Below are 26,139 nucleotides of genomic sequence, written 5' to 3'. Positions count from 1 at the left end.
TCCAGCAATTGTACTATTTACCCAAGAAATACAAAAACACTAAATCAAAAGGATACATGCACCCCTATGTTTATAACAGGATTATTTCAAACAGGCCAGACTGGAAGCAGCCCACATGTCCACTGACTGATAAATGGATAAAGATTTTATTATTATACACACACACACACACACACACACACACACACACACACACACACACCTCAACATCAAAACCCCAAATAATCCCATTAAAAATGGTCAGAGGACCTCATTCAACATTTTTCCAAAAAAGGCATACAGATGTCCAACAAACATATGGAAAGATGCTCAACATCACTAATCATTAGGAAAATGCAAATTAAAACCACAATGAGATAGCACCTTACACCCATCAGAATGCCTAAAATCAAAAAGACAAGAAATAACAAGGGTTAACAAGGATGTAGAGAAAAATGAACACTTGTACACTGTTGGTGAAAATGTAAATGGGTGCAGCCACTGTGGAAAATAGTATGGAGGTTCCTCAAAAAACTTAAAATAGGGGGCGCCTGGGTGGCGCAGTCGGTTAAGCGTCCGACTTCAGCCAGGTCACGATCTCGTGGTCCGGGAGTTCGAGCCCCGCATCAGGCTCTGGGCTGATGGCTCGGAGCCTGGAGCCTGTTTCCGATTCTGTGTCTCCCTCTCTCTCTGCCCCTCGCCCATTCATGCTCTGTCTCTCTCTGTCCCGAAAATAAAAAATAAACGTTGAAAAAAAAAGAAAAAAAAAAAAAAGAAAAAACTTAAAATAGAAATACCATATTATCCAGTAATTCTACTACTGGGTAATTATTTAGGGAAAATGAAAATACTAATTGAAGAGGATATACACATCCCTATGTTTATTGCAACATTATTTGCAATACCCAAAATATAGAAAAAAATCCAAGTGCCCATCAGTAGAGGAATGGATACACAAGATGTGGTATGTATATATATATACATACATACATACACACACACACACACACACACACACTGGAAGATCACTCAGCCACAAAAAGGAATCAGATCTTACCATTGGTGACATCATGAATGGACCTAGAGGGTATTATGCTAAGTGAAATAAGACAGTGGAAGACAAATAACACATGATTTCACTTATATGTGGAATCAAAAACAAAACAAAAAATAAAAACATACCCCTAAATACAGAAGTCAAGCTAATAGGAGGAAGTAATCAAAATGGGTGAAGCAGAGTGGGAAGTACAGGCTTCCAGTTACAGAATGAATAAATCACAGGAATGAAAGGTACAGCATAGGGAATATAGTCAATGGTTTTATAATTGTGTTGTATGGTGACAGATGCTACAGTTGTGAATATAAAGTAGTTGAATGACTATGTTGAATTGCTGATATTAACATAACATTGTGTGTCAACTATACTTCAATTAAAAATATTCTTTTGAAAAAAAAAAGTTCTGCAGGTAATACTGATACTACCCTTATCTCAACTATTAGCCCAAGAATTCTAAATTAAATTTCTGGTAATTATTCAAACTAAGGTCTACTGCCTAAGAGAAAATAGTTGATTGGCTTAGCATAGCAAATTCAGGTTTGTTTTTTTTTTAATGTTTATTTATTTTGAGAGAGACAGAGAGAGAGAGAACAGGGGGAGGGGCAGAGAAATGGAGAGAGAGAATCCCAAGCAGGCTCCTCACTTTCAGCTAAGAGCCCAATGGGGAGCTCAAACTCCCAAACCATGAAATCATGACCTGAGTCAAGATCAAGAGTCAGATGCTTAACCAACTGAGTCACCCAGGTGCCCCACAGCAAATTAAGTTTTAAATTGAAAGTAAGCATCAAAATTAGAGATAAATGACCAAAAAAGATAAATTACCAAAAAGTAAATCATAGGGATTTGATCAAAAAAGAATATTCCAGGATACATACTAAGAGTCAGAACAGATATATCTCAATAACTATCACCAACAACAGGACAAAGTAATGTACTGATGATCTTAAACCAAAAGATCATAGTGGTTTAGGGAAGCCTGGGTGATTCAGTCTGTTGAGCATCTAACTCTAGATTTCAGCTCAGGTCATGATCCCGTGGTTGTGGGGTTGAGCCCCAAGTCAGGCTCTGCGCTGAGCTTGGAGCCTGCTTGGAATTCAATCAATATTTGGTTTCTTAATTAGCTAAATGAATGAAAACACCGTATGGTCTTTATTCCCAGGAGCTCACAATGTAGTCGAAAGATGAAATGAATATTAAAAAAAACTTAATTATTAGATAATTTGAATATAGTTGACCCTCAAACAATGCAGGAGATTAGGAACACTGACCACCTGCACAGTCTTAAATCCACATATTGTGATGCCCAAAAACTTAATCATTAATAGCCTACTGTTGACTAGAAACCTTCCCAACCACATAAACAGTGAGTGAAAACATTTATGAGCTATATGTATTATATTCCGTATTCTCACAATAAAGCTAGAGAAAATGTTAATAAAATCACAAAATACATTTACAGTACTATAAGATATCCATATATAAGTGGACCCACATAGCTCAAACTCATGTTGCTCAAAGGTCAACTGTATATTTGCCAAGTTGTTAAGAATTCACTGAAGTTCTTGAATGGCTGTGCATAAAAAACACCTGCCAACTGATTTGAGCAACAGGATGCATGCATTAAATTGCAAACTCTACCAGGTCAGAGGGAGTAGGAGAATTCGCCTGGAATGGAACAGTAAAGGCTTATTTTACCTATTTCAAGATCTCTTCCCGTATTCTACTAGTTTGTTATGACCTGGGTGAGGGGGGTGTAACAGTTAAAAAGGTTTTATTTCTTGAAGTACAAACACACACACTTAAAGGTTAAACCTATCTGTAGCTTTAATGTCATTAACAGTGAAATGTATTGCTTTCTTCCTAATCACCAGTCAAATCACCCTCACTGATGATTTCAGAAGACGTGATATCCAGAGAAAGAAACTCAAACCTATGTGGGATGTTATAAAGAAGAAATGTAGGTAGCTAAAGGCCTGCAGGTGAGGCAGCATTAGAAAAATGGCCTACTCCTCTCCATAACCTCGCCTACCTTAAAAGCATCAGCTACAACACTGGAAACCATCCAGACTGCTCCATTTCTTTTATGCACCTGGAACTGTTAATGCCTGATAAAATCCAAGTATTACCATGCTAGCATTTAGTAAACAATTTGATTAGTGACACTCATTTTACTCACACTAATTAACTTTCTTACTTCCTAAATAAACTTCTTTAAATAAAGATTATGTTGAAGATAAATTTAAAATAATTTTTTTAAGGAATCAGGAAGCTTGACATAGAAATTAGATCTGACTTTATTACTTTTTATTTTTTATTTTTATTACTTTTATCACATTGCATTTATTTAGTACATCCAATTCACACCTTTGCACTGACTTGCAATATAAAATAAAATCTGTTTACATAAAATAATGTTCAGCTCCAATAAAACTTACTTTTTAAAGTACAGTAAATATCTAAACCATATTTCAAAATGATAAATAATAAAAATCAACATGAATCCAGTGACATTTAAAATATCACACTATTCCCCAGAAAAGAGTTCAATGCAAAATAGATGTTGCCTGATATTTCAGTTTGTGTCTTCCATTCTCGGGCAAATATTTTCTTTTAAAATTAATGCTTTAACTGTTCCTTATAAAGACATCTTATTCACGGTTACTGCATATTTACTTAAAGTATCATTTATGCTATTCGTAAGTAATTATTTCTAAAATTTTATAATAAAAATTATTACATTCACTCATACAAAATATTCTGAATTTTTAAAATGTCATAATTTCTTACACTGTTTTTAAGTAGTTTGCTAAAATTAGTGTTTTGAGGATAAAAAAAACACACACAAAAAAACTGCTTCTATTTCCTAAGTTGATAATATCTATGTAGCTCATTACTATACGAGATATTAAAACCTTAAGGGTTATTATTACACATCACTTTGAGAAATTCTATAGGATGGATCAACTGTACCACACTTGTATTTATAAATTATTTTGCCCAGCTGCTTAATCAGGAGTAATGCACTCAAAGAAATTGGATTCTAAATTTATGCCTGTATCTAACTGATGTTTTTTTCCAACCTGTATAAAAATTGATCTTCTAAGGCATATGTAAAAGGAATACAATGTTTAACTTTGGCAGGACTGCTAAAATACTGACAACTAACCAATGCCCTATAAATACTCTTATCTTAGCAATGGCTCACAAGGTTAACTTCTAGAGAATTTTGCCTGATACAATGAAATAATTCATGACCATCAGACCATATAATTTTTGCCACTTTCGCATCAAAATATGTAAATTAAAATATTGTCTGTTTATAGCACTTGCAAATGTCTATATGTTAAGATTGCTACAGCCTATAAGGTTCTTAGCATTTAGAAAACACAACTGGTCACACACTGTTCTTTTTAGACATATTCATATAAAAATGGAAATAGTATTTGTAGCATCAATAAGTTTGATTACCAAATGTCACCCATGTAGGTATCAACAGCCCAAATACAAATAAATCAACAGCCCAAGTGTGCCTTTGATTATAATCACTATTTTAACTGAATAATCTGTAAATTATATCATGAGTTGTAATCCCCCATCCACTACCAGAACATGCCCTGTAATATACGGTGATTCTAAAAGAAACACAACCGCATGTGCCACATCAATAGGTTCTCCAAACCTCCCAAGAGGGATAATTTTCTTTAAATGTTCTTCTTTCAGGTCTTTCGTCATATCTGTATGAACAAATCCTAAAAGAAAAATGTTTATTTAGTTGACACTTAGAGATACTAAGACATCTGCGCAATTCTAAATAAAAATCAATTTGCATCAGAAAGTTTGAGATTATCAATAAACTTGTTTAGGAAATACAGAGTTCCGCTAGCAATCAAGCATGTTCATTAAGTTTAACTGAATAACACCAAAATATTTGACTCCCAATTATTTCGCCCAATTCATAGCACAATACAAGTGGGTAGATACAACATGAATAAAAATTTCATTCCTTGGGGAACCTATAGTTTATGGAAGAAACACTCACTTGTACCCCTAAATATAATAAAAGGACATCTGATGAATATCCTTATATATAAAGTATCACAAAAAAGTAATTTTTACTTGATTGAGGGTAGAGGGGTAGTAGGGTTAGAGGGAAGAAAGGTGGTGACATGAACTGATTCGACAGTTCTGACAAAAATTAGTTTCATTTGCTATAGCTAAGATAGTTGACCAGAAAGACCAATATTTCCAATATTCATAAGAAAAAAATCTTATGGGATGATCCAATTCTTTTTTTTATAAAGTTTATTTATTTATTTTGAGAGAGAGAAGGGCGGGGGGGTGGGGAGAACAAGCAGGGGAGGGGCAGAGAGAGGGAGAGGGAGAGAATCTCAAGCAGGCTCTCAGCTATCAGGGCAGAGCCCAATGTGGGGCTTGAGCTCATGAACCATGAGATCATGACCTGGGCCAAAATCAAGAGTCACAGGCTTAACTGACTGAGCCACCCAGGCATCCTTGAAATGATCCAATTCTGATGCAAGCATAATACACTGAAAATTCAAAATTTAACATGGCATTGGTATATGAAATAAAGCTCAAAAAGAACATGTTCTAACGTGTAGAGGTTTATAGTATAAAGTACTATATATTACGCAACCAATTCTAAATGGTTCATACTGTAGATACATGCAAGAATTCTGAATTTATTAAGAAAATCTTGTGAGATTAGTCTGAGACAAATACATATTACCAATAAAGTGCTCAATTACATAATCACTATACTGTATAGTATTCAATGACTTAAACTTTTAAAAAGAAAGCAAATAATTAACCCTCAGGAAATTAACAACAGAAAAGATCTTTAAAATGTTAAGGTCATGAAAAATATATGGACTAAAAGTCAGACATGTGAAGTGAAACTTTAACGTGCAATCTCAAGAATACAGTTTTCAAAGTGGCTTATGTTAAAATTAAATTTGTCACTCAAATTGTAAATCAACCTAAATACAGTGACATTTTAAAATATAAGGATAAATGTGAACTAAACACTATACTGAAAATTAACATTAAGTCACTGGTTTATTATGTAATACTATGTTATTATTTAATTGTTCTTTGCCTTAGATTTCACTCATAAATATCCAAACAGTTTCTAAAAAGTCTTATGAGAAATAATCATAGATTCTTCTATCACAAGGCCTATGACAGTGACAACTTTATTAGGGGAAAACCAGAAACAAATTGAATGTCTTTCAAAAAGGAACTGTTTAAAGAAATCATGGTATATCCACATGATAGAACAATATGTATCTATGAAAAATGATGCTATAGAAGAATATTTAAAAGTGGAAAATAATATTTGCATATTAAAAAGGTGGTTACAAATGCATTATCCCATTATTAAAAAGAAAACAAAAATATATATACTAACAAAAAAGTCCCACCAAAATATTAACAGTGGTTATCACTAATTACTAGCATTACAAGTAATGATTTTTACTTTCTTCTCTGTACTTGTCTGTACTTTCCAAATCATCTACAACAGATCTATATTATTTTGGTATTCAAATAAAAAGTCACTGAAAAAGATGCACAGTACTAACTTCAGATGGTCTGTAATGAGGGCCTGGAATAACAAAATAATTTTACATTGTGAGATTTCACTGTGAAATAAGACAGTGAGACTTCACTGTTTCATTGTGAGATTACACTGTAAAATATGACCTCTTCTGCTACTACATGTATTTAAAAAGTCAGCAACATTTCCTTCAATCCCTTTCATCTTTAAGAACAATGAGATGGCCAGAGGAAAAAAGAATAAAGAGAAGCAGCTGACACAGATAACACTGGATAACCAGCCTCTGCAGAATTTCAAGTGAACTGTAAATGAAACTTCATCTACAGTGAAGAGTCAGAATGATCAACAGGCAATCCAAATTACCTTAAAAAGCACTATCATGGGACTGCTTGATATCCAAAGTTTTAGGTCTTTGGACACACTTATTTTCAAAGATACCTCAGAGTGTATTAGGAAAAAAAAAAAACTATCTCACATGTTTAAGAAGTTGAATGCATTAGGGGCATCTGGCTGGCTCAGTCGATTAAGCACCTGACTCTTGATTTCAGCCCAAGTCATGATCTCATGGTTCGTATTTTGAGTCCTGCTGCCACCCTGTCAGGTTCTGTGCTGACAGTGTGGAGCCTGCTTGGGATTCTCTCTCTCTCCCTCTCTCTATACCCCCTGCCCCCACTCACGCTCATTCTGTCAAAAAAAAAAAAAAAAAAAGAAAAAAAAAAGCTGAAGGAATTAAAATTATGAACGTAACATTTAAAAGACATTATTTTCTCAAAGAGTTCATGATACACTTATTTTAATCTAAGGTTGTTTTAATTCTGGCAAAACTGGCATGTTTCTCCACTAACTCTCAAAGCCCTCAACAGAAAATCAATAATGTGTTTTAATCTTAAAAAAAAAGAAAGGAAAGAGAAAAAACTCAAAAAAACTACAGTAAAAATGGTTTGCAAGAAAGACCTTGTGACAATCAGTTAGCAAATCCCAGGCTCAACTTCTAACTGGTCCTAGTAACTTTTTCTCAAAAGCAGCATTTTGTGGTAAAAAAAAGACCCTTGGATTAGGACACATTAAACTAGATTCTGGTTCCCCACTCTGCTAATACTATCGAAGCTATGACTCAAGCAAAGTCATGTACTATCTAAAACTGTATGACTATTTCTGTATCATATAATAAGTAGATTGAAAATGATGGACCTCTGAGATTTCCTTTAGCTCTACAAAACTATGATTCAAAGATGAAAAGTATGCCTCATTAAATGACTACTTAACTTGAAGATTAGGAAAGTGGGCTCCCCTACAAGGACCCTCAAGTAGAATAGCTCCAATTCAGGAAGCGCTGATGCTAATCTAGGTTTTTATTCATTCTCTGTGTGGAAAGAAACTCATTTGCCCAGCTTCCGGCTGGATATCAGTCCTTATGGGTCTGTCCTTTTGGAGACAAAGAATAAGGCCACACAATCTGTGAGAGGCCATTGAAGGCATTCCGCCTTGGAAAAAAAAGACAGATCTAGAACAGAGCATGAGGTACTGAAAAGCAAATCTTAGATTTAAATAGTGAGACAAGGTTTTTTGGGTTTTGTTTTGTTTTGTTGAGAGAGAGAGAGAGAGAGGGAGGAAGAGGGAGAGAGAGAGAGAGAGAGAGAGAGACACGAGCGCACACACAGGGCAGGGGCAAAGGGAGAGGGAGTAAAAGAATCTTAAGCAGGCTACGTGCCCATGAGTGAGATCATAACCCGAGGCAAAATCAAAAGTTGGACACTTAACCAGCTGAGCTACCCAGGCACCCCAAAACAGTGAGACAATTCCAGTGAGGTGAAAAGAAGTCTTATGCCGCAGATATGGGCCATGAGGGCAGACTATAGTCTTCCAAAAAACAACCAGGTAAGTGAGATACATGGAACAGAATAAAGTATCTTGAAGCTTTTGATAAGATCTTGTTCAACTTTACAACCTGGATTCAGCCCTGCTACAATCTGTGTCCATGTTAGGTCGAATTTGAGAAGGAGAGAGATGTGTGTCCCCTGAATCCAGCAATGATTGCAAGAAGTCCAGAACTGAGATCATGATGTTCAAACACCCACCTTACATGAAGATTTTCCCTCTACTGCTCAAGTTTGGATAAGGGTGTTATTTCATGAAGGGAAGTTTGCACAGATTCTCTCCAGGTCTTTGTTTTGTTTTGTTTAAATATGAAATTTATTGTCAAATTGGTTTCCATACAACACCCAGTGTTCATCCCAAAAGGTGCCCTCCTCAATACCCATCACCCACCCTCCCCTCCCTCCCACCCTCCATCAACCCTCAGTTTGTTCTCAGTTTTAAGAGTCTCTGTCTTTGAATGAATAGTTATAATGACAATCCTCATGGGATCCCTGAGGATCCCATAGCCATCCCTGAACTCTACACCGAAAGCCTAAAATAAAGTAGGCATGAGAGGCCAAGTTGAAAGGAAGGGATGAATTCACCAATACTGGCTTTTCCTCTTTGAATATGATGTTTGATATTGAGACCAAGAACAGGTCCAAGGAACAAGAACCTTTCTCTCGTCACTATCAGCAGCTTTTTTAATTAATAGACTTATTTTCAGAGCAGCTTTAGGTTTACAGAAAAATTGAGCACATTACCCCATTTTTTCCCCAATTATTACCATCTTGCCTTAGGGTAGTACATTTGATGATCCAATATTGATACATTATTAAGTAAAGTTTGTAGCTTACATTAGCGTTCACTATATGGCTGGTATAATAATTGTATCCACCATACAATATAATAATTGTATCCACCATACAATAGCATAAAATAAAATGATTTTATTGCCCTAAAAATCTGCCTTCAGCTTTTAAGAATTCATGTATATCATCCCCAAATTTATCAGAAATCAAATAAAAAACATGTAGCTAGTCTCTAATGATAAGCTACTCCAGGCTCTACCAAATTTCAATGTCATTTTATGCTATAGCTCATGAACCGTGTGATCCTCATTTAAAAATATATTCACAACCCAAGACACTGACCGCATATAAACAGCCTGTTGGATTCTCTATCATATATCATAAGACCTGAGCAGAAATATTAGTAGTCCTTAAACATGCTCATTTTTGTGCTTGTATTGCACAAACTGTGCTCTCCCCTTGGCCCCACAGGCCTCTCTTCCATATCATTATTACTTTATTTATAAAGTTCTGGAAATGTTGCTCTCCTACTTGCTTTACTACATATGTATTTACAATGCCTTTCAAGCTGGGTTATAAAAATTACAAACTACCAGTAGGTGCCACTGTCTAGCAAATGATGTTACTGATCACTTGGGCAATTCAGGGTTTCCAGCTAAATACAAAGCTGTCACTCCTTAAACAGATAACTAAAATGTATCCTTGTACTAAGTCGAGTGCATGTCTTCCATTTTAGTTCCACAAACATGACAACACACTCAGTAAATTGTTTTTAAAAAGGTACAGATATACTCTTCCTCATAAAATCATGTACATGGTTCTTGTCCGATGAGAATTTATATTTGATAAATTCTATTTTTTTTTAATTTTTTTTTCAACGTTTATTTATTTTTGGGACAGAGAGAGACAGAGCATGAACAGGGGAGGGGCAGAGAGAGAGGGAGACACAGAATCGGAAACAGGCTCCAGGCTCTGAGCCATCAGCCCAGAGCCCGACGCGGGGCTCGAACTCACGGACCGCGAGATCGTGACCTGGCTGAAGTCGGACGCTTAACCAACTGCGCCACCCAGGCGCCCCTATATTTGATAAATTCTAAAGAAAACATATTTCTTTTATCCATTTTTGGCTAGCTATATAAATAAACAGCATCTCATTTCCATATCTGTTGGTCACTACTTTAGTTTTGAAAGCTTTTATGTACAGCACAGACCATGTATTTAAATAAGATGCCAGGATTTTAGCCTATCACCAGTATTAACAATTGTGGGATGTAAACTAATTGATACACCTACCAGCTCAGGTATCAAGTCTTTGGTATATAGAAAGAATTAAAATAACCCCAGACACTTTTTTTTTTTTTCAACGTTTATTTATTTTTGGGACAGAGAGAGACAGAGCATGAACGGGGGAAGGGCAGAGAGAGAGGGAGACACAGAATCGGAAACAGGCTCCAGGCTCTGAGCCATCAGCCCAGAGCCCGACGCGGGGCTCGAACTCACGGACTGCAAGATCGTGACCTGGCTGAAGTCGGACGCTTAACCGACTGCGCCACCCAGGCGCCCCCCCAGACACTTTTTTTAAAGAAGAACAAATAAGGTTGTTGTCAGAAACTAGACTAAGATTTTAACCAGAACAAATTTCATATGTCTTAATGTTATGGTTGTAAAAGCATATAGGAAAGCAGTGTGAAAAATCATCTCCATATCAAGTGGCATATTAAGAGCACCAAAATAATATCTGTTTTGAGTAGCGGCAAAGCTTATGCAAGCATTTGTCAACAAGATTTTCTCCAAGTAGTAAATGTAAAAGCTCTTCAACTTAAAAAGGGGGGAAAGGGTAGACACTTAAGGTATCCTACACAAATAAATGCAATGCTGTACTACTTGTCAAAACTTAAAATGCATATACCCTTTGAGTCTTGGAAGTTTCATTTCCAGGATTATACTCATATACTCATACATGTACAAGATAAATTGCACACAGGTACTGTCACCACATTATTAGTTATAATGGCAAAAGATCAGAAGCAACCCAAATGCCCATCAAGAGGCAACAGGTTAAATAAATTATGGTACACCCCTAAGACAGACATTATTGTCTTTTAATTCAGCCACTAAAAGTGACACAGCACTCACATAAGACCACATATTGTATGATTTCATTTATATGAACTGTATCAGAATAGGGAACTCTACAGAGACAGAAAGTAGGTTATTAGTGGTTGCTAGAAGCTGGGGAGACTGGAGGGAAATGGGGAATGAATGCTAACGGCTACAGGTTTCTTTTGGGATGATGAAAATGTTCTAAAATGTATTGTGGTGATGATAGAACAATTCTTTGACTATACTAAAACCACTGAAGTGCACACTTTAAATGGGTGAACTGCGTGACATATGAGTTATACTTCCATAAAGCTGAGATTTTAAAAATGTAAAGCAATTCTATATAGAATAATGTGGAATCAACTCCAAGATACACTACTGCACTATGAATAAAGCCAAGGTACAGAACTCTACGAACAGCATGAGACAATTTGTGCTTTCTTTTTATATATATATATATTTATATATTCACATATTGTATATTCACATAAATACAGATTTATATTTTTATATATTATATGTATTTATACACACACACATACTTTATTGGGTTGTGTATGAGATACTGAAGACTCTAGTTAATTCTAGTGGTTGTTTTGAGAAAAGAAACTAGATGATTAGAGAAGACTCACTTGTCAATCTATGCCTTTTTATACTTTTGAATTTTGTACCATGTTTGTGTTATCTACTGAAAACACATTTTTAAAGTTATGTATGCATTATAGTTTCAATTTATCAAATATTGTTTCTCATATTCAATATTTTCTAATCAGTGAGATTTATCCATGATGAGAAATGTATTTTATATTTGAATACCAAAGCTTAGTAACTAACTGATCTTTAAAAAGTCAATAATATTAGGCAGGGATTAATGGCCTAACTTATTATTTTCCCTTTCTTGCTTTTTCTGTTATGATTTGCTTCTTAATTGTTTTCCTTAACTGGAAACTCCATTTGAAGGGGACCAGGAAAACTGACATAAGAAGAAACATATTTGTTAATTCTGAGGTTTGTCAGTTCTATTAAAAGACATGACAAATCTGGTTGAAATTACTACCCAAAATAAATAAATAATCCATAGAATCAATTTAATTCTTCTACTTCCACTTACACTTCACTTCTGGCCAATAAACATATTCAGACTATGAATCCTGCTAAATATGTATCCCCAACATAAGAAAGGTCACCCTATGAAATGGCCACATTTTTAGCAATAAGGTTTTTTTTCTGTAGTACAAACTGGCACTGGAAAGTAAAATCTTTAGGAAAGGCTATACAAACACACTTCCATTAACACTCATAAAACTTCCCTTTGTATACAAACTGGATTCCCACTATTTAGTCTGTTGCCTTGACGACTGATTCACTTTGACAAAATTAAGGATTCCTTCTTCAGTGTTTCCATAGCATCATATATATATATGCTCCTCTACTTTATATTCATCATACGGCATTGTAATTATTTGTTTACATGTCAGTCTTTATCACTGTACTTAGCTGCTTGTAGCAGAAATATCTTACTCATTTTTTTTTATAATTTTGGAACCCTTGCATATAGGAGACACTTCAGGAAATCTGCTGAGTTATTATTATGAGTTAGAAACACTTGCATTACCCTTAAATCATTCAACTTTTAGATCATCATGAACTAGAACTAACTCTTCACCACCCACACTACTGCAATCCCTAAAGGAGGGAAGCAAATACATACATCCCAAATCTCAAGTAATCGAGAATCAAGTAATTCTGTATATGGTTTAACTAAGCTAACACAAAAATCAACCAGGTTACATAAGCATACACAAACAGAAAGCAGTGTCAAAATGACTACAGGTTTTAGTTTATTTTCTTTTCTTTCCTCCCCTGCCCCCCAAAATGGCTGTATCGAAACCACAGTCATTTATCAAATGTTCATTGAGATGAAGTCACATTACAGAGCACAAGGGTTATCAGGACATTTTGACAATTCCCTGATCCCTGCTAGTTCAGCATCACTGACAAAGAAAACACCAATTCCAATATACAAGCTGGAGTCATTAGTGACTTGAAATGGAAAAGTGGCAAAGATCTACTCCAACCTAACACTCTCAAACAACCAACCAATGAACCAAAATGTCTTTTCTCATATAGATAATCAATTCTTCAATACCTACAGTAAGCTAGGACAAAGATCCCATGGCTAACTGGCACAGGTATACAAAAACAATCATTTTATCCAAAAGCCAAGGAAATATCTATGCAAAACTTCTATCACACCAAAGAGTGATAATGTAGATTTGAGTTTTAGCACCTTTTTATCACCCTCTTTACTAATCCAGGTAATTTGTGTATGTTTTTGGTTTTTTTATATCCATTTGGTCCAAGGATAGTTTACACTTTTTATAATAATGCCATGGTCTCATGTCCTTGGTAAGTTAAAACTTCTGTCTGTACTACCTATGATCTCCTGAACTGACAAATCACAAAGAACCAAGCTCTCCATTCTGCACCTCCAGTGAACAGCATTGCCACATAATTCACATGAGAACTAACAGCTTGTTAACCAATCTGCTGAAATAATGGACTTGTCAAAATCTTTTTTTAAAAAGATTAAACATCGGGGTGCCTGGGTGGCGCAGTCGGTTAAGCGTCCGACTTCAGCCAAGTCACGATCTCGTGGTCCATGAGTTCGAGCCCCGCGTCAGGCTCTGGGCTGATGGCTCAGAGCCTGGAGCCTGTTTCCGATTCTGTGTCTCCCTCTCTCTCTGCCCCTCCCCCGTTCATGCTCTGTCTCTCTCTGTCCCAAAAAAAATAAATAAACGTTGAAAAAAAAAAATTTTTTTTAAAGATTAAACATCAACTTTGTACAGCTCTTATTTTTTAATTCATTTTGTTATTTTCAAATTTGTACATTTAAATGGTTCTAACTTCCAGATAAAATGATTTTTGATGTTACTGTGAGACTTCTTCATATTTTGGGGATACTGAACTATAATGTTTTCTTAAAACTAGAGTCTATTTTGTTATACTGTCTGCTTATAAATTTATGGAATCCCAGATACTTGATGCAGCATCCGTAATTTTCATTTTTGGATTTCTAGCTGGATTAGTACTAATTTTATACATGTTTAACTGGTCTGTACACTTTGGGATGGTACTTGAGGAAGGTTTCTGACTAATCTTAAAGTCATTGTAATTAATACTTACCTATTCAACATTTCTGGCCCTATTTTGGCTGAAGAGTGACATATAGTTATGACCATTTTGCAGTTCATGTTTAGGAACTTAGTATGTTTTTATGTAGGTATTCCAACTGCTTCTATTATCCTGTGAACTAAACACACTGCATAGCACTGAGTCTTCTGATAGATGCTTATATGCTGCATTGTTTCAGTCCCCTCTGGGAGGCCTATAACATCTGTAGATCAGAACAGAGACCAGAATCTATAATATGGTCCCTTTCTCAAACTGAGCAACTAAACCACTTCAAGATAAGCTTTGGCAAAAGTTTTCTCTTATAACTCTGTGCCCGCATTTGGTATCGTGAAAGTTGGCTTTATAATTATCTTGAAGATTATATCAACACACTGACACTTCATCCCTCTTTCCCTTTCCATCTTACAGATTATTTAGCATAATGTGGAAATTTAAATTGGAGGAAATTTTTAAAAGGGACTTAAGTGATCTGTAGAATGCTTTTGTTCATGAGTACAGATGGCTATTGAATAGAACTTGTTTAAAATTTCAGGCAATTAATTTGAAGACCAAAAAACCAGATGTAAATTGTATATTTGAATTTATATTTTAAACCGTTAGCATAAGTTAAGAATTGGAAAATTTGTTTTGCCTTTACCAAACTACACTATTAATTCTAATCACTGTTTTAATATTTCCCAATTACCTGTAACTGACAGACCAAGTTAATTGGCTTTGCATCCCATTTAATCCACCAGTATTTTCAAGCCATGAGGAATGCCCAAAGTCAGCACATTAAAAGAAACAGGTGCACAATAATGTTCTACTTGTTTTCTTGAGAAGTCTCTGATTTCTGTGTACTTAGCCCAAATCAAACTTGCTTTGTCTTACAAGTGAATTGCATCTCTGCTGGCTTGGTTTTTCCTACATATTTAACAAGAAGACAAGTGTTCCTGATAGATTTCCTACAGAAGGCTAGCTCTATTGCAAGTTTCCCACTGTGACTTCTACTATTTTGAAAATTATTAAAAAGCCACATCTATTAAACAGTCATCTTCATTGTTGGCCACTTCAACATATGTCTGATGTTAGGAACCTTAGTTCCTCTAAGCAGTGCCTCATGCATATGTAATAGTACTTTCTGGTGCCAGGGTATTCACATTCTCATTTCTGTTACCATGTCCTACCACTTTCCTCCTCCCATGCCATTGCACAATGAGCCTCAGAGCCCCCATCCATTCATTAAGGAAACAACCACAAATAAAATTGCTGTTAAAATCTTGCTACTTCATAGACTGACTTCAAAAAGGATGTTTCTTCCCCAAGTCTGTGTAAATATCTTTTTACCCTTCAAGTTTTTCTTTGTTTTGAAACTCTAACATGAATCCTGGGTAGTTCTCTGGAGTACAACGAAGTCCAGTGAAGAGCATCTTGTCTATTTTAAAAACAAACATGTGATCCCTAGCAATTCTTTTTCTGTCTGAATATTGACTTTCTAGAGAAATTACTATGTCAGTACATGACTGCTTAGTTAAATGTGCAAATGTCATCACATATGCATCCTTGTTTGATTATTCCTTCTGGTTTGTGCTGTTATTAAAAGCATATTTTATTATAGACCCATTCAAATATTTTAAATATAAATAAGTATTGTTCCCATAAGATAAACTTAAGAAACATATTTAGGTAATAGATGCATTACTTGGAAAGTTCTGCTTTGACACTGACAAAGTCTAAATTAACTAGCAAATGTATGCCAATGAGCAATAAATCAATGGAATATTCCAAGAAGAGAGAGAACACTTAAAATGGAAATAGTTCTCCAATAGTGTACCATTTTGAATTGTTCAACTAGTGGATATGTTACCAATACTCACCCCCTACCTACCTTGAAATTCTTAACATTCAGCTCTTAAGAGTTCTTAATTTATAACTGATTTTTAAATGAGAAGTTTCTCTTGTGGTTTCAGTTTGAGAGTAATCATTTATTTAAAAATGCAATGTGGTTTATGCAAGCAAACTGGCATTACTCTTGGTCTCCTTCTCTTTTTTTTTTTTTTTTTAATTTTTTAACGTTTATTTATTTTTGGGACAGAGAGAGACAGAGCATGAGAGAGAGGGAGACACAGAATCGGAAACAGGCTCCAGGCTCTGAGCCATCAGCCCAGAGCCCGACGCGGGGCTCGAACTCACGGACCGCGAGATCGTGACCTGGCTGAAGTCGGACGCTTAACCGATTGCGCCACCCAGGCGCCCCTTGGTCTCCTTCTTGAAGGTGGCGCACAGACTGGCAGTGTGGCCAGATGTAGCCATTTAAGTCCTGTCAAGATATAGTCATACCCTCACAAATTTCACTACCCAAGTATTTAATGAGGAGCCTCGGTGGCTCAGTTGGTTAAGTATTAGACTACTGATATGGGCTCAAGTTGTGATCTCAGGGTCATGGGATCAAGTCCCAAATTGGGCTCTGTGCTTAGTGGAGACCACTTGGGATTCTCTCTCTGCCCCTCCCCTGCACTCATGCATGCGTGTGCACTCTCTCTCTTGCAGAATGAATAAATAAACCTTAAAAAAAAAAAAAATTTATGAATAGTGAAGAGTCCATGCTCCTATTCTGATACTCTCTCAGAAGTGCCTGATGATGCTGATGTACTTATAAACACAGGAACAATCTTTGCTATTACTGTACAAAGCCATAAGTATACATAAATTACATTTAAAAAGAAAAACATAAAACTGGCACTATTTGAAGATGACATGATCTATATAGATATATATAAATCTTGAGGAGTCCACCAAAACCTACTAGAAGTAATAAATGAATTCAGTAAAGTTGCAGGATGCAAAACCAATACAGGAATGTGTTGTATTTCTATACACTAATAATGAACCAGCAGAAAGAGAAATTTAAAAAACAATCCTATTTACAATTATACCAAAAAGAATAAAATACTAAGGAATAAACTTAACCAAGGAGGTAGAAGACCTACACTCTGAACCCTATAAGACACTGATGAAAGAAATTGAAAATGCCACAAATAAACGTAAAGATATTCCATGTTCATGGACTGGAAAAATTAATATTGTTAAAATGTCCATACTACCCAAAGCAATCAACAGATTCAGTGTGATCCCCATCAAAATACCAACAGTAATTTTTGACAGAACTAGGGACAAAGAATCCTAAAATTTATAGGGAATCACAAAAGACCCCAAATAGCCAAAACAATCTTGAGAAAGAAGGACAAAGCTGGAGGTAATACAATCCCAGATTTTATACTATATTACAAAGCTATGGTATTCAAAGCAGTATGGTACTGGCGCAAAAACAGACACATAGATCAATGGCACAGAATGGAGAGCCCAGAAATAAACCCATTCTTACATTGTCAATTAATCTGTGACAGAGGTGAAAAGAATATACAATGAAGAAAAGACAGTCTCTTTAGTAACTTGTGTTAACTGGACAGCTACATGCAAAAGAATGAAACTGGCCCACTTTCTTACACAATACATAAAAATAAACTCAAAATAGATTAAAGATCTATATGTGACATCTGAATCCATAAAATTCTTAAAAAAAAAAAAAAGAAAAGAAAAGAAAAGGCCAGACAGTAACATCTTGGACATTCACCTTAGCAATATTTTTCTGGATCTGTCTCCTCAGCCAAGGGAAACAAAAGCAAAAATAAGCTATTAGGACTACATCAAATTAAAAAGCTTTTCCACGGGAAAAAATTATCAACAAAACCAAAGGCAACCTACTAAATGGGAGAAGATATTTGCAAATGATATATCCAACAAGGAATTAATATCCAAAATATATGAACAACTTCTACAACTCAACACCAAAAAACCACAAATAGCCCCATTAAAAAATGAGCAGAGTGGAGCACCTGGGTGGCACAGTCGGTTAAGCGTCCGACTTCAGCCAGGTCACGATCTCACGGTCTGGGAGTTCGAGCCCTGCGTCAGGCTCTGGGCTGATGGCTCAGAGCCTGGAGCCTGTTTCCGATTCTGTGTCTCCCTCTCTCTCTGCCCCTCCCCCGTTCATGCTCTGTCTCTCTCTGTCCCAAAAATAAATAAACGTTGAAAAAAAAAATTTATAAAAAAAAAATTAAAAAAAAAATATGAGCAGAGGACCTGATTCAACGTTTTTCCAAAGAATACACACAGATGGCCAACAGACACATAAAAAGATGCTCAACATCAATAATCATCAAGGAGATGCAAATTAAAACCACAATGAGATATCACTTTATACCTTCAGAATGACTAGTATCAAAAAGACAAGAAATAACAAGTATTGGCAAGGATGTGAAGAAAAGGAAACCACTGAGCATTGTTGGTGGGAAGGCACAGCCACTATAGAAAACAGCATGGAGGTTCCTCAAAAAATTAAAAATAGAAATACCATATGAGCCAGTATTTCCACTTCTGGATATCTACACAGAGAAAACAAAAATACTAATTCATAAAAATATATGCCCCCCCCTGTTTAATCTACTATTATTTACAATAGCCAAGAAATGGAAAAAACCTAAATGTGCAACCATGATGGATAAATGGATAAAGGTGTGATACACACACACACACACACACACACACACACACACACACACACACACGGAATATTACTCAATCATAAAAAAGAATGAAATCTTGCCATTGGTAACAACATAGACAGACCTAGAGGGTATTATGCTAAGTGAATAAGAGAGAGAAAAAGACAAATAGCATGATTTCACTTGTGTGTGGAATCTAAAAAACAAAACAAACAAAACCAGAAACAGACTCATAAATACAGAGAACTGATGGCTGCCAGAGGGGAGGAAGATGAAGGGATGGGCAAAATAGGTGAAGAGGGTTAAGAGGTACAAGCTTCCAATTATAAAATAAGTCACAGTGATGGAAAGTAGAATATAGAGAATATAGTCAGTAATATTGTAAAAACTTTGCATACTGACAGATAAATGAAAGCTACACCTATCATGGTGAACATTTTATAATACACATCATTTTTTAATCACTATGTTGTACATCTGAAGCTAACATAATAGCGTATATCAACTATGCTTCAATTTTTAAAAAAAAAAAAGTTTTCACTGACCTGGTGCGACCACATTCACTCTAATTTTCTTTCTTGCTACTTCTTTAGCAAGAGCACGCGAAAACCCAACTAATCCTCCTTTACTGGCGCTGTACACAGACTGGCCAGAATTGCCTTTTAAACCAGTAATACTTCCTAGAAAAAATAAAATGAAAGCAAATTCAAACCAATTAATGGATTACTTGAATATTTAGATAATCTTACAGGAAACAAACAAAGGCACAAAGCATTTTACCTTGTCCTTTGCTAAAATTAGGAATTCTAACCAGCATCATTTGAGTAGTAAGACTTAGGGTTGGAGTCTGCTCCAGATACAAACAGAAAACAGGTTCTGAAAGAAGCTTACGTAAAACTTCGTATGTCAGGCAAGGGCTTGAGAACTGATCCATTAAGTGAAAGAAACCCAATCTCATCTCTTAGTAGATGAGACATGGTGAAAATCCTATAGTATTTTTAAAGGCTTCCAGTAGGAAGAGGTTAAAACCAGAAAAAGTCAGACAAAGGCTGATTAATTTTATGATTCTACAACACAGATTAAGGACATATTCATTTCCAACTAAAAAAATAGTTCATCTGAAGATAAATCTCACTAAGTTTGAACTACCATCAATCTAAATTAACTAAGGTTCATTATAAGCTTTTTGTAAAACTGCAATTTAGTTATCTTCAGTGATGTATTATAGCTAGTACTGCCTACTAAAGATTCTTGGGTGGTCTCATTTATATGAATATGAAAGAATAATTTATAATTCAAATATCAACTGTATGCAAATAAATTCTGGTAAAACAGAAGTGGGGAAACAATTTTCTGCACCAGTGACCTGTACTTATGATATAAAAATTAATCAAGAACTTCACAAAACTTTCGAAAAAGTAATTTTATTTTAGGAAAAGAAAAACACCCCAAACACTTTTTATATTAATATATCTACATTATATATTACATGCCAGTTAATGACAGATGAAAAGAACTGTGAAGCACAGAAAGAGAGAAAAGAGGGGCACATAGGTGGCTCAGTTAAGCATCCGACTCAACTTTAGCTCAGATCATGATCTCACAGTTCATGAGTTTGAGCCCTGAGATGGGCTCTGTGCTGACAATGTGGAGCCTGCTTAGGATTCTCTCTCTCTCCCCCTCTCTCTCTCTCTCTCTCTCTGCCCCTCCCTGGCTTGCTCAAGTGTGCACATTCTCTCTCTCTCTCTCTCTCTCTCTCTCAATTTAAAAAAAAAAAAAAGAAGAAGAAGAAGAAAGAGGAAAAAAAACATCAGAGAAAACACAGACAGAGAAATGGGTATTTGGGAGAAAGAGAAATATGGAGAGACACAAAAAAGAAAGAAAAATATAGGCATGGAAGAAAGGCCAAATAGGAAACTTTAGTTCATGCCACACACTATTGCTTATCTAGTGAGTGTTAACTCCTAAATCAATGAACTTTTAGTAGTTTAAAGTAGTCCTTTCTGTAAAAAGATTCTAATTTATTTTCAATTATTATTTTCGCACAATTCTAAGTTTTGCATGTACACAAAGGACTGATGTGGGTTTTTTAAATATATCTAAAAAGGGGATATTTTAGAGTTAAACAATACACCCATATTATCAGGTGATATATACAGGCCAGTATACCAGCTTCTAAGAATCCAAAATCATTACCTGGCTGTGTTACAAGGCAAAGGTCAACTAAATCTTTTAGTTTTTAATCATTTACTAATCTTTTTTAAGAAAACCTATTTCTTACATTTTTAAGGGTAAATGTCAAAAATGTTCTAATTCTTATTAGCACAGTATTCGTGTTTCATCTTCAAAAGAGAAAAACCCTACATTTTGGCTTGGACAGCCATTGCCTATATTAAAAACAACACGGTCATTTACTCTAATGGAGCAGCATTCCCCTTTTGCAGCCTTTTAAGGTATGACCACTTAAAATTAAAAGGCAGATGATATGCTATTTTCAAATTACCAAACTGAAATAAAATTCTAAGTCATTTTGCGTTTTAAGGTCTACAAACACACCTATGTGGTTTATCTACTACTCCATGGGTCAGATGAACTGAAAACTAGAGGTTAGTTACAGTCACTCTAAAAAAACTAAAAAGATTATTCACTTAAAACTTCCTCCTAAACCTTTGTACTAGATTTATCAGTGACACACATAACTGCTGTAGAGATCATTTTCTATCCTCCACTACCTAAAATTTTTCAATCTATTTTCCTTATCTGTATTTTAAAAACCAGGTTTCACATGAAAATCAGGGTGTCCAATTTCTCTTAAAAAGTCAAACAGCTTGGGGCGCCTAGGTGGCTCAGTCAGTTAAGTGTCCAACTTCAGCTCAGGTCATGATCTCACAGTTCGTGAGTTCTCTCTCTCTCTCTCTGGCCCTCCCCCACTTGCTCTGTGTCTCTTTCTCTCAAAAATAAATAAAAACATTAAAAAAAAAATGTTAACATTTTGATCACTAGAAAGATGTGAATCCGTGATTCCCGTTTTACCCACTAATCACCTAATCAAATCCTTTTTCCACAAATAAAAAGACCCATTTCATCCAAGTTTCACACATGAATAAACTCCAAATTAGTCAATTAAATATTTTTATGGCACTATGAGATAAACAATTTCACAGGTGAAGACTTACCTACATTAACAATAGACCCTCTCTGTTGTTGAATCATAGTCTTCAAGGCAGCTTTACAAGTCAGCATGGAACCCAAGAGGTTAGTATGAAGCTGGGATACCATATCTTCAGTTTTTGTTCTTACTAAAAGGCTATCCCTACAAAAAACAGCAGTGGCATATAAATTAAAAACGGGATAAAACAAATTTAAAAAGTCAAGAAGTATATATTTGAGCTAGAAGCCTAGAGAGTCCCATTTTAAATCTGATTTGAGAGGCATTAAAATAAGTGATAAACTAGAAAAGATAACTTAGAAGCTGGCTGAGAGGCGAATATTCCTATCAGCTAAAAGTAGCCAAAAAAGCTTAAATAAACTGAGAAAATCCCATATTATAGTAAGCCTTGTTAGCAAGAAAATTAATATACTATTCTAAGTATTCTGTCCTAAATTCACCTTTTAAAAAGAAAAAAAATATCTACTCTGATACCATTAAGTTCATGAACTGAAAAAACTTACATAATGGTGACAGAAGTCAGAATAGAGGTTATCTATAAGTATTAACTGGGAAGAAACTAAAGAAAGCCTTCTAGAGTGCTAGAAATGTTCTACAGTTCACTATGAATGCGATTACATGTTAAAATTGATCAAATTGTACCCTTATTGTATATCTCAATATAAAAAAAGAAGTATAGATAGACCAATTTTTAAAGTACACATTTTCTTCCACTTAGAAGTAAAGTAAGTTAATATATTTACTCATACCAAAACAAACAATTAGAAAAGCACTTAAGTCTGTGACTAACCTGTTAATTCCAGCTGCATTTACCAAGAAATTAACTCGACCTAAATTTTTCTCCATCTTTTCAAATGTATTTTGGACATCACATTCTTTGGCAACATCACAGCTAAATGCCAAATGATCTCCTAGACAACAAAGTTAAATTAGAACTACTTATAAATTATGACTTGAATTTAAAAATTATTCAATACACATTTGTTAAGCATCTACTAGGACCTACACCTGTGCTAATTTAGAACCTACAGATAAAAGATGATTATGTCATGGATTCCTCTACTCATGGAGTTCAGTCTAATAAAATTGGGATGGAGGTCGGTGGGGAAGTAAATCTTAAAAATATTTCTTCATCAACAAAAAATGGCAGGAGGGCCCTTTTTATGTTCATAAGGCTTTGTAAGACTCATCCAACAATATTTATAGCTTCCACAATGACCCCATGCTACCCAATTCAACAGTGTTCTGGGTTTTATCTTTTTTTGAAATTTATGGGACAACTGGGTGGCTCAGTTACCTAAGCCTCTACTCTTGATTTCAGCTGGGGCCATGATCTTGCTGTTCCTGAGACTGAGCCCCAAGTCAAGCCTGCACTGATAGCTCGGGGCCTGCTTGGGATATTCTTTCTCTCTCTCTCTCTCTCTCTCTCTCTCTGCCTCTCCCCCACTCACCCTTTTTCTCTCTCTCAAAATACACAAACATTTTTTTAAAAAATAAATTTATGTCTAATTGTTACAGTTGTGTTTAACTGGTTTCCTGATCCTGAGAATATACCCTAGGGTTTCTCACACTTTTTTTTTTTTTTTTTACTATGGCACATATATTAGAATAACTATTATTCAAGGCTGACCATTACAAAGCAGGAAGCTGTAAAAACAAAATGCAAAAACTAAAAAACACACCAAAAAAAATAATTTTACTAAAAACAACTGTTACTTCCCTTTAAGTGTCCATTTTTTAAAAATGCATAAATATCAAAAGAATACACTTCAAAGAAAGCATTCTCTATTTAATAATACATCATTTTAATACTCTAAAATATAGGGGGTTTTGAAAACTAAACAATTCCTTATTTTCTGGCTGACCTTGCCTATTATGTTAACACTAAAATTACACTCTCATGTCTCTGGAAACAGTGTGCAAACCAAACACTTATGGAACACATAATTCAAGGAAATGAAAGGCCCAAAGCATCCTCTGTGACTCACCGTTGGCGTTTATCTGAAAACCTGTTGGGTCCACAATAACCCTTGGAAGCTCAACCAACAGTTTTTATCTATTCCAGCAAACACTAATGGCTTGGGATGACCCCATAAGGAAAACCACTTTCTCACTCTCTTGTCAGAATAACATAATGGTAGTGAATATGAGCAGCAAGAAACATTCACTGAATTTCTCCCTGCTCTGTAACTTGTATTTTGTTTTGCTTCTTTAAAGAGCCTAATATTTTCCCAACCCATGTGCACAATTAGGGTGAACCAATCAGTATTGTTATTTTAAAGGTTACAGCCACCAGATGCATCCCAGGCCTCTAAACTTCCCAATGCCTCCATGATAGTGAATAAGGAGCATTTGTCCGTTCTCGTAAGTAAACAATAGCAGCGTCTTAGCATCTATCCTACATCCTACTTCTCCCTACGATCAAAAGACTTAAGTTTGCAAAATAATGAAAAGTAATTACTAATCCATTATTAATAAACAACAACCAAAAAAAAGAATTTTAAATGCAATAAAAAGGAATCTGGAAGTCTCATTTGTCCATTTGTAAAAACCACCAAAACAATTTAATAACCTATTAAATGCTTATGGAGGTAAAGAGCCAAAACAGGTATATCTCAAAACTAGCTGGTACTAAAAAGAGTTTTGTCTATGAAACACTGCTTTGTGTATTTGCACGTGGGCCAAAACAGCCCACAGCAAAACTATACAGAGCCTTTCAGGCTTGACACGCCTACTCTTCCTGCCTTAACTCCTTTCCACCCAGCCCAGTCTCCAGGCGGCGCCCGGGACCTCGCGGCACCAGTGAGCCCTTTACCCTACAAAGAAAGTTTGTGTCTCCCTCCTTCCAGACACCAAAACAAAACAGCGCCTCACGGTTAGCACTAGCCTCAGGGAGGTGAGGGCTTAATTAATGGGGCCTCACAAGACTGCTAACTCTCAAAGAAAACCCCAAGTTGTTCTGCCCTTGGCTGCAGGCAGCGTGGCAGGAAACACTGCGGGAAACGGTGATAAGGGGTTCTCCACCCAGTCTGTTGTCCACACTGAGGAAAGGCTGCTCCTGAACGCGGGAAGCCAAACAGCTAAACCTCAGAGCCTTAAAGGCCAGGCCTCGTTTTACAAACGAGGAGACTTTAGGCTCTCGAGCTGCAGCCCAAGTGGACAATTCTAGTTTGGTACCTACCGCCGAGGTCACCGGCGGCGGCTTTGGCCAGTTCCAGATTTCTGGCGATGATGGCCAGTCGGTAGCCTTTCTGAGCCATTAACTGGGCCACTGCCCTCCCAATGCCCCGGGAGCCTCCAAAAATTGCACAGACTTTGTCCATCTTGGACCGCGGAGTCGCAAACTCGGAGGAAGGAGGGCTAGGAGTGGCGGCCCCTATCCAGATTCCCTCGGGTTTTTAAGCCACTGGGGCTCCCCCCCAAAAAAACCGCCAGACAGCCTCGGAAAAAGCACCGCTTTACGCCTCCTGCCACCGGACTTTAGCCACCCAGAAGCCGGGGGAAGAGGCGCGAAGAGTATGACGTATACGCATCAACGTCAGCACGCACAGGCCTCCAGGCCTTGCGCCCTACGGGAGACACGAGCGTGAAAGAGCCCGAGCGATGAGGACTGGCCTATTAGAGTTGCGCTGCATGCTGGGACTTGTAGTCTTCACGCAAGAATGGAAGAGGCAAGGGCGCACTGCTCAGTGGGAAATGTACTCAAAGGAATCAAGGCGGGAGAGTACCTCCATACCCGTTGGGACCTGGCAGTCGGAATTAGAGTTCGGATGACCTGCCATTCCAGTTTGCCTGGAACTAAGGGTTAAGACGCTGGACTTAACATTTTAAAATTAGGAGAGTACTGT

General features: G+C 36.1%; 1 protein-coding gene across 1 annotated transcript; it reads right to left on the bottom strand.

Annotated features, from left to right (window-relative positions):
* Positions 1-3,312: 3,312 nt before the first annotated feature.
* CBR4 (carbonyl reductase 4) lies at positions 3,313-25,815 on the bottom strand. Its single transcript, XM_043565919.1, has 5 exons — positions 25,473-25,815; positions 23,082-23,202; positions 22,299-22,435; positions 19,668-19,802; positions 3,313-4,785 (listed from the first exon to the last, which is right to left on the bottom strand). The coding sequence occupies exons 1-5, from the start codon at positions 25,612-25,614 to the stop codon at positions 4,607-4,609; spliced, it is 714 nt and encodes a 237-aa protein (XP_043421854.1). The 5' UTR covers positions 25,615-25,815; the 3' UTR covers positions 3,313-4,606.
* Positions 25,816-26,139: the final 324 nt, after the last annotated feature.

Source organism: Prionailurus bengalensis, chromosome B1 (genome assembly GCF_016509475.1).
Source record: "Prionailurus bengalensis isolate Pbe53 chromosome B1, Fcat_Pben_1.1_paternal_pri, whole genome shotgun sequence".
Classification (NCBI taxonomy): domain Eukaryota; kingdom Metazoa; phylum Chordata; class Mammalia; order Carnivora; family Felidae; genus Prionailurus; species Prionailurus bengalensis.
Note: the sequence above shows the minus strand (reverse complement) of the source record. Positions and strands in the feature narration are given on the sequence as shown.

Bases quoted from the DNA above. Each gene is read 5' to 3' on its own strand.
- CBR4 (XM_043565919.1), bottom strand. From the start codon at position 25,614: ATGGACAAAGTCTGTGCAATTTTTGGAGGCTCCCGGGGCATTGGGAGG. The intron at 22,436-23,081 runs GTTAGTCACAGA...TGTTTTTTGTAG, and splicing joins AATGCAGCTGGAATTAACAG to GGATAGCCTTTTAGTAAGAA. The intron at 19,803-22,298 runs GTAAGTCTTCAC...TATTTTTTCTAG, and splicing joins AGGGTCTATTGTTAATGTAG to GAAGTATTACTGGTTTAAAA.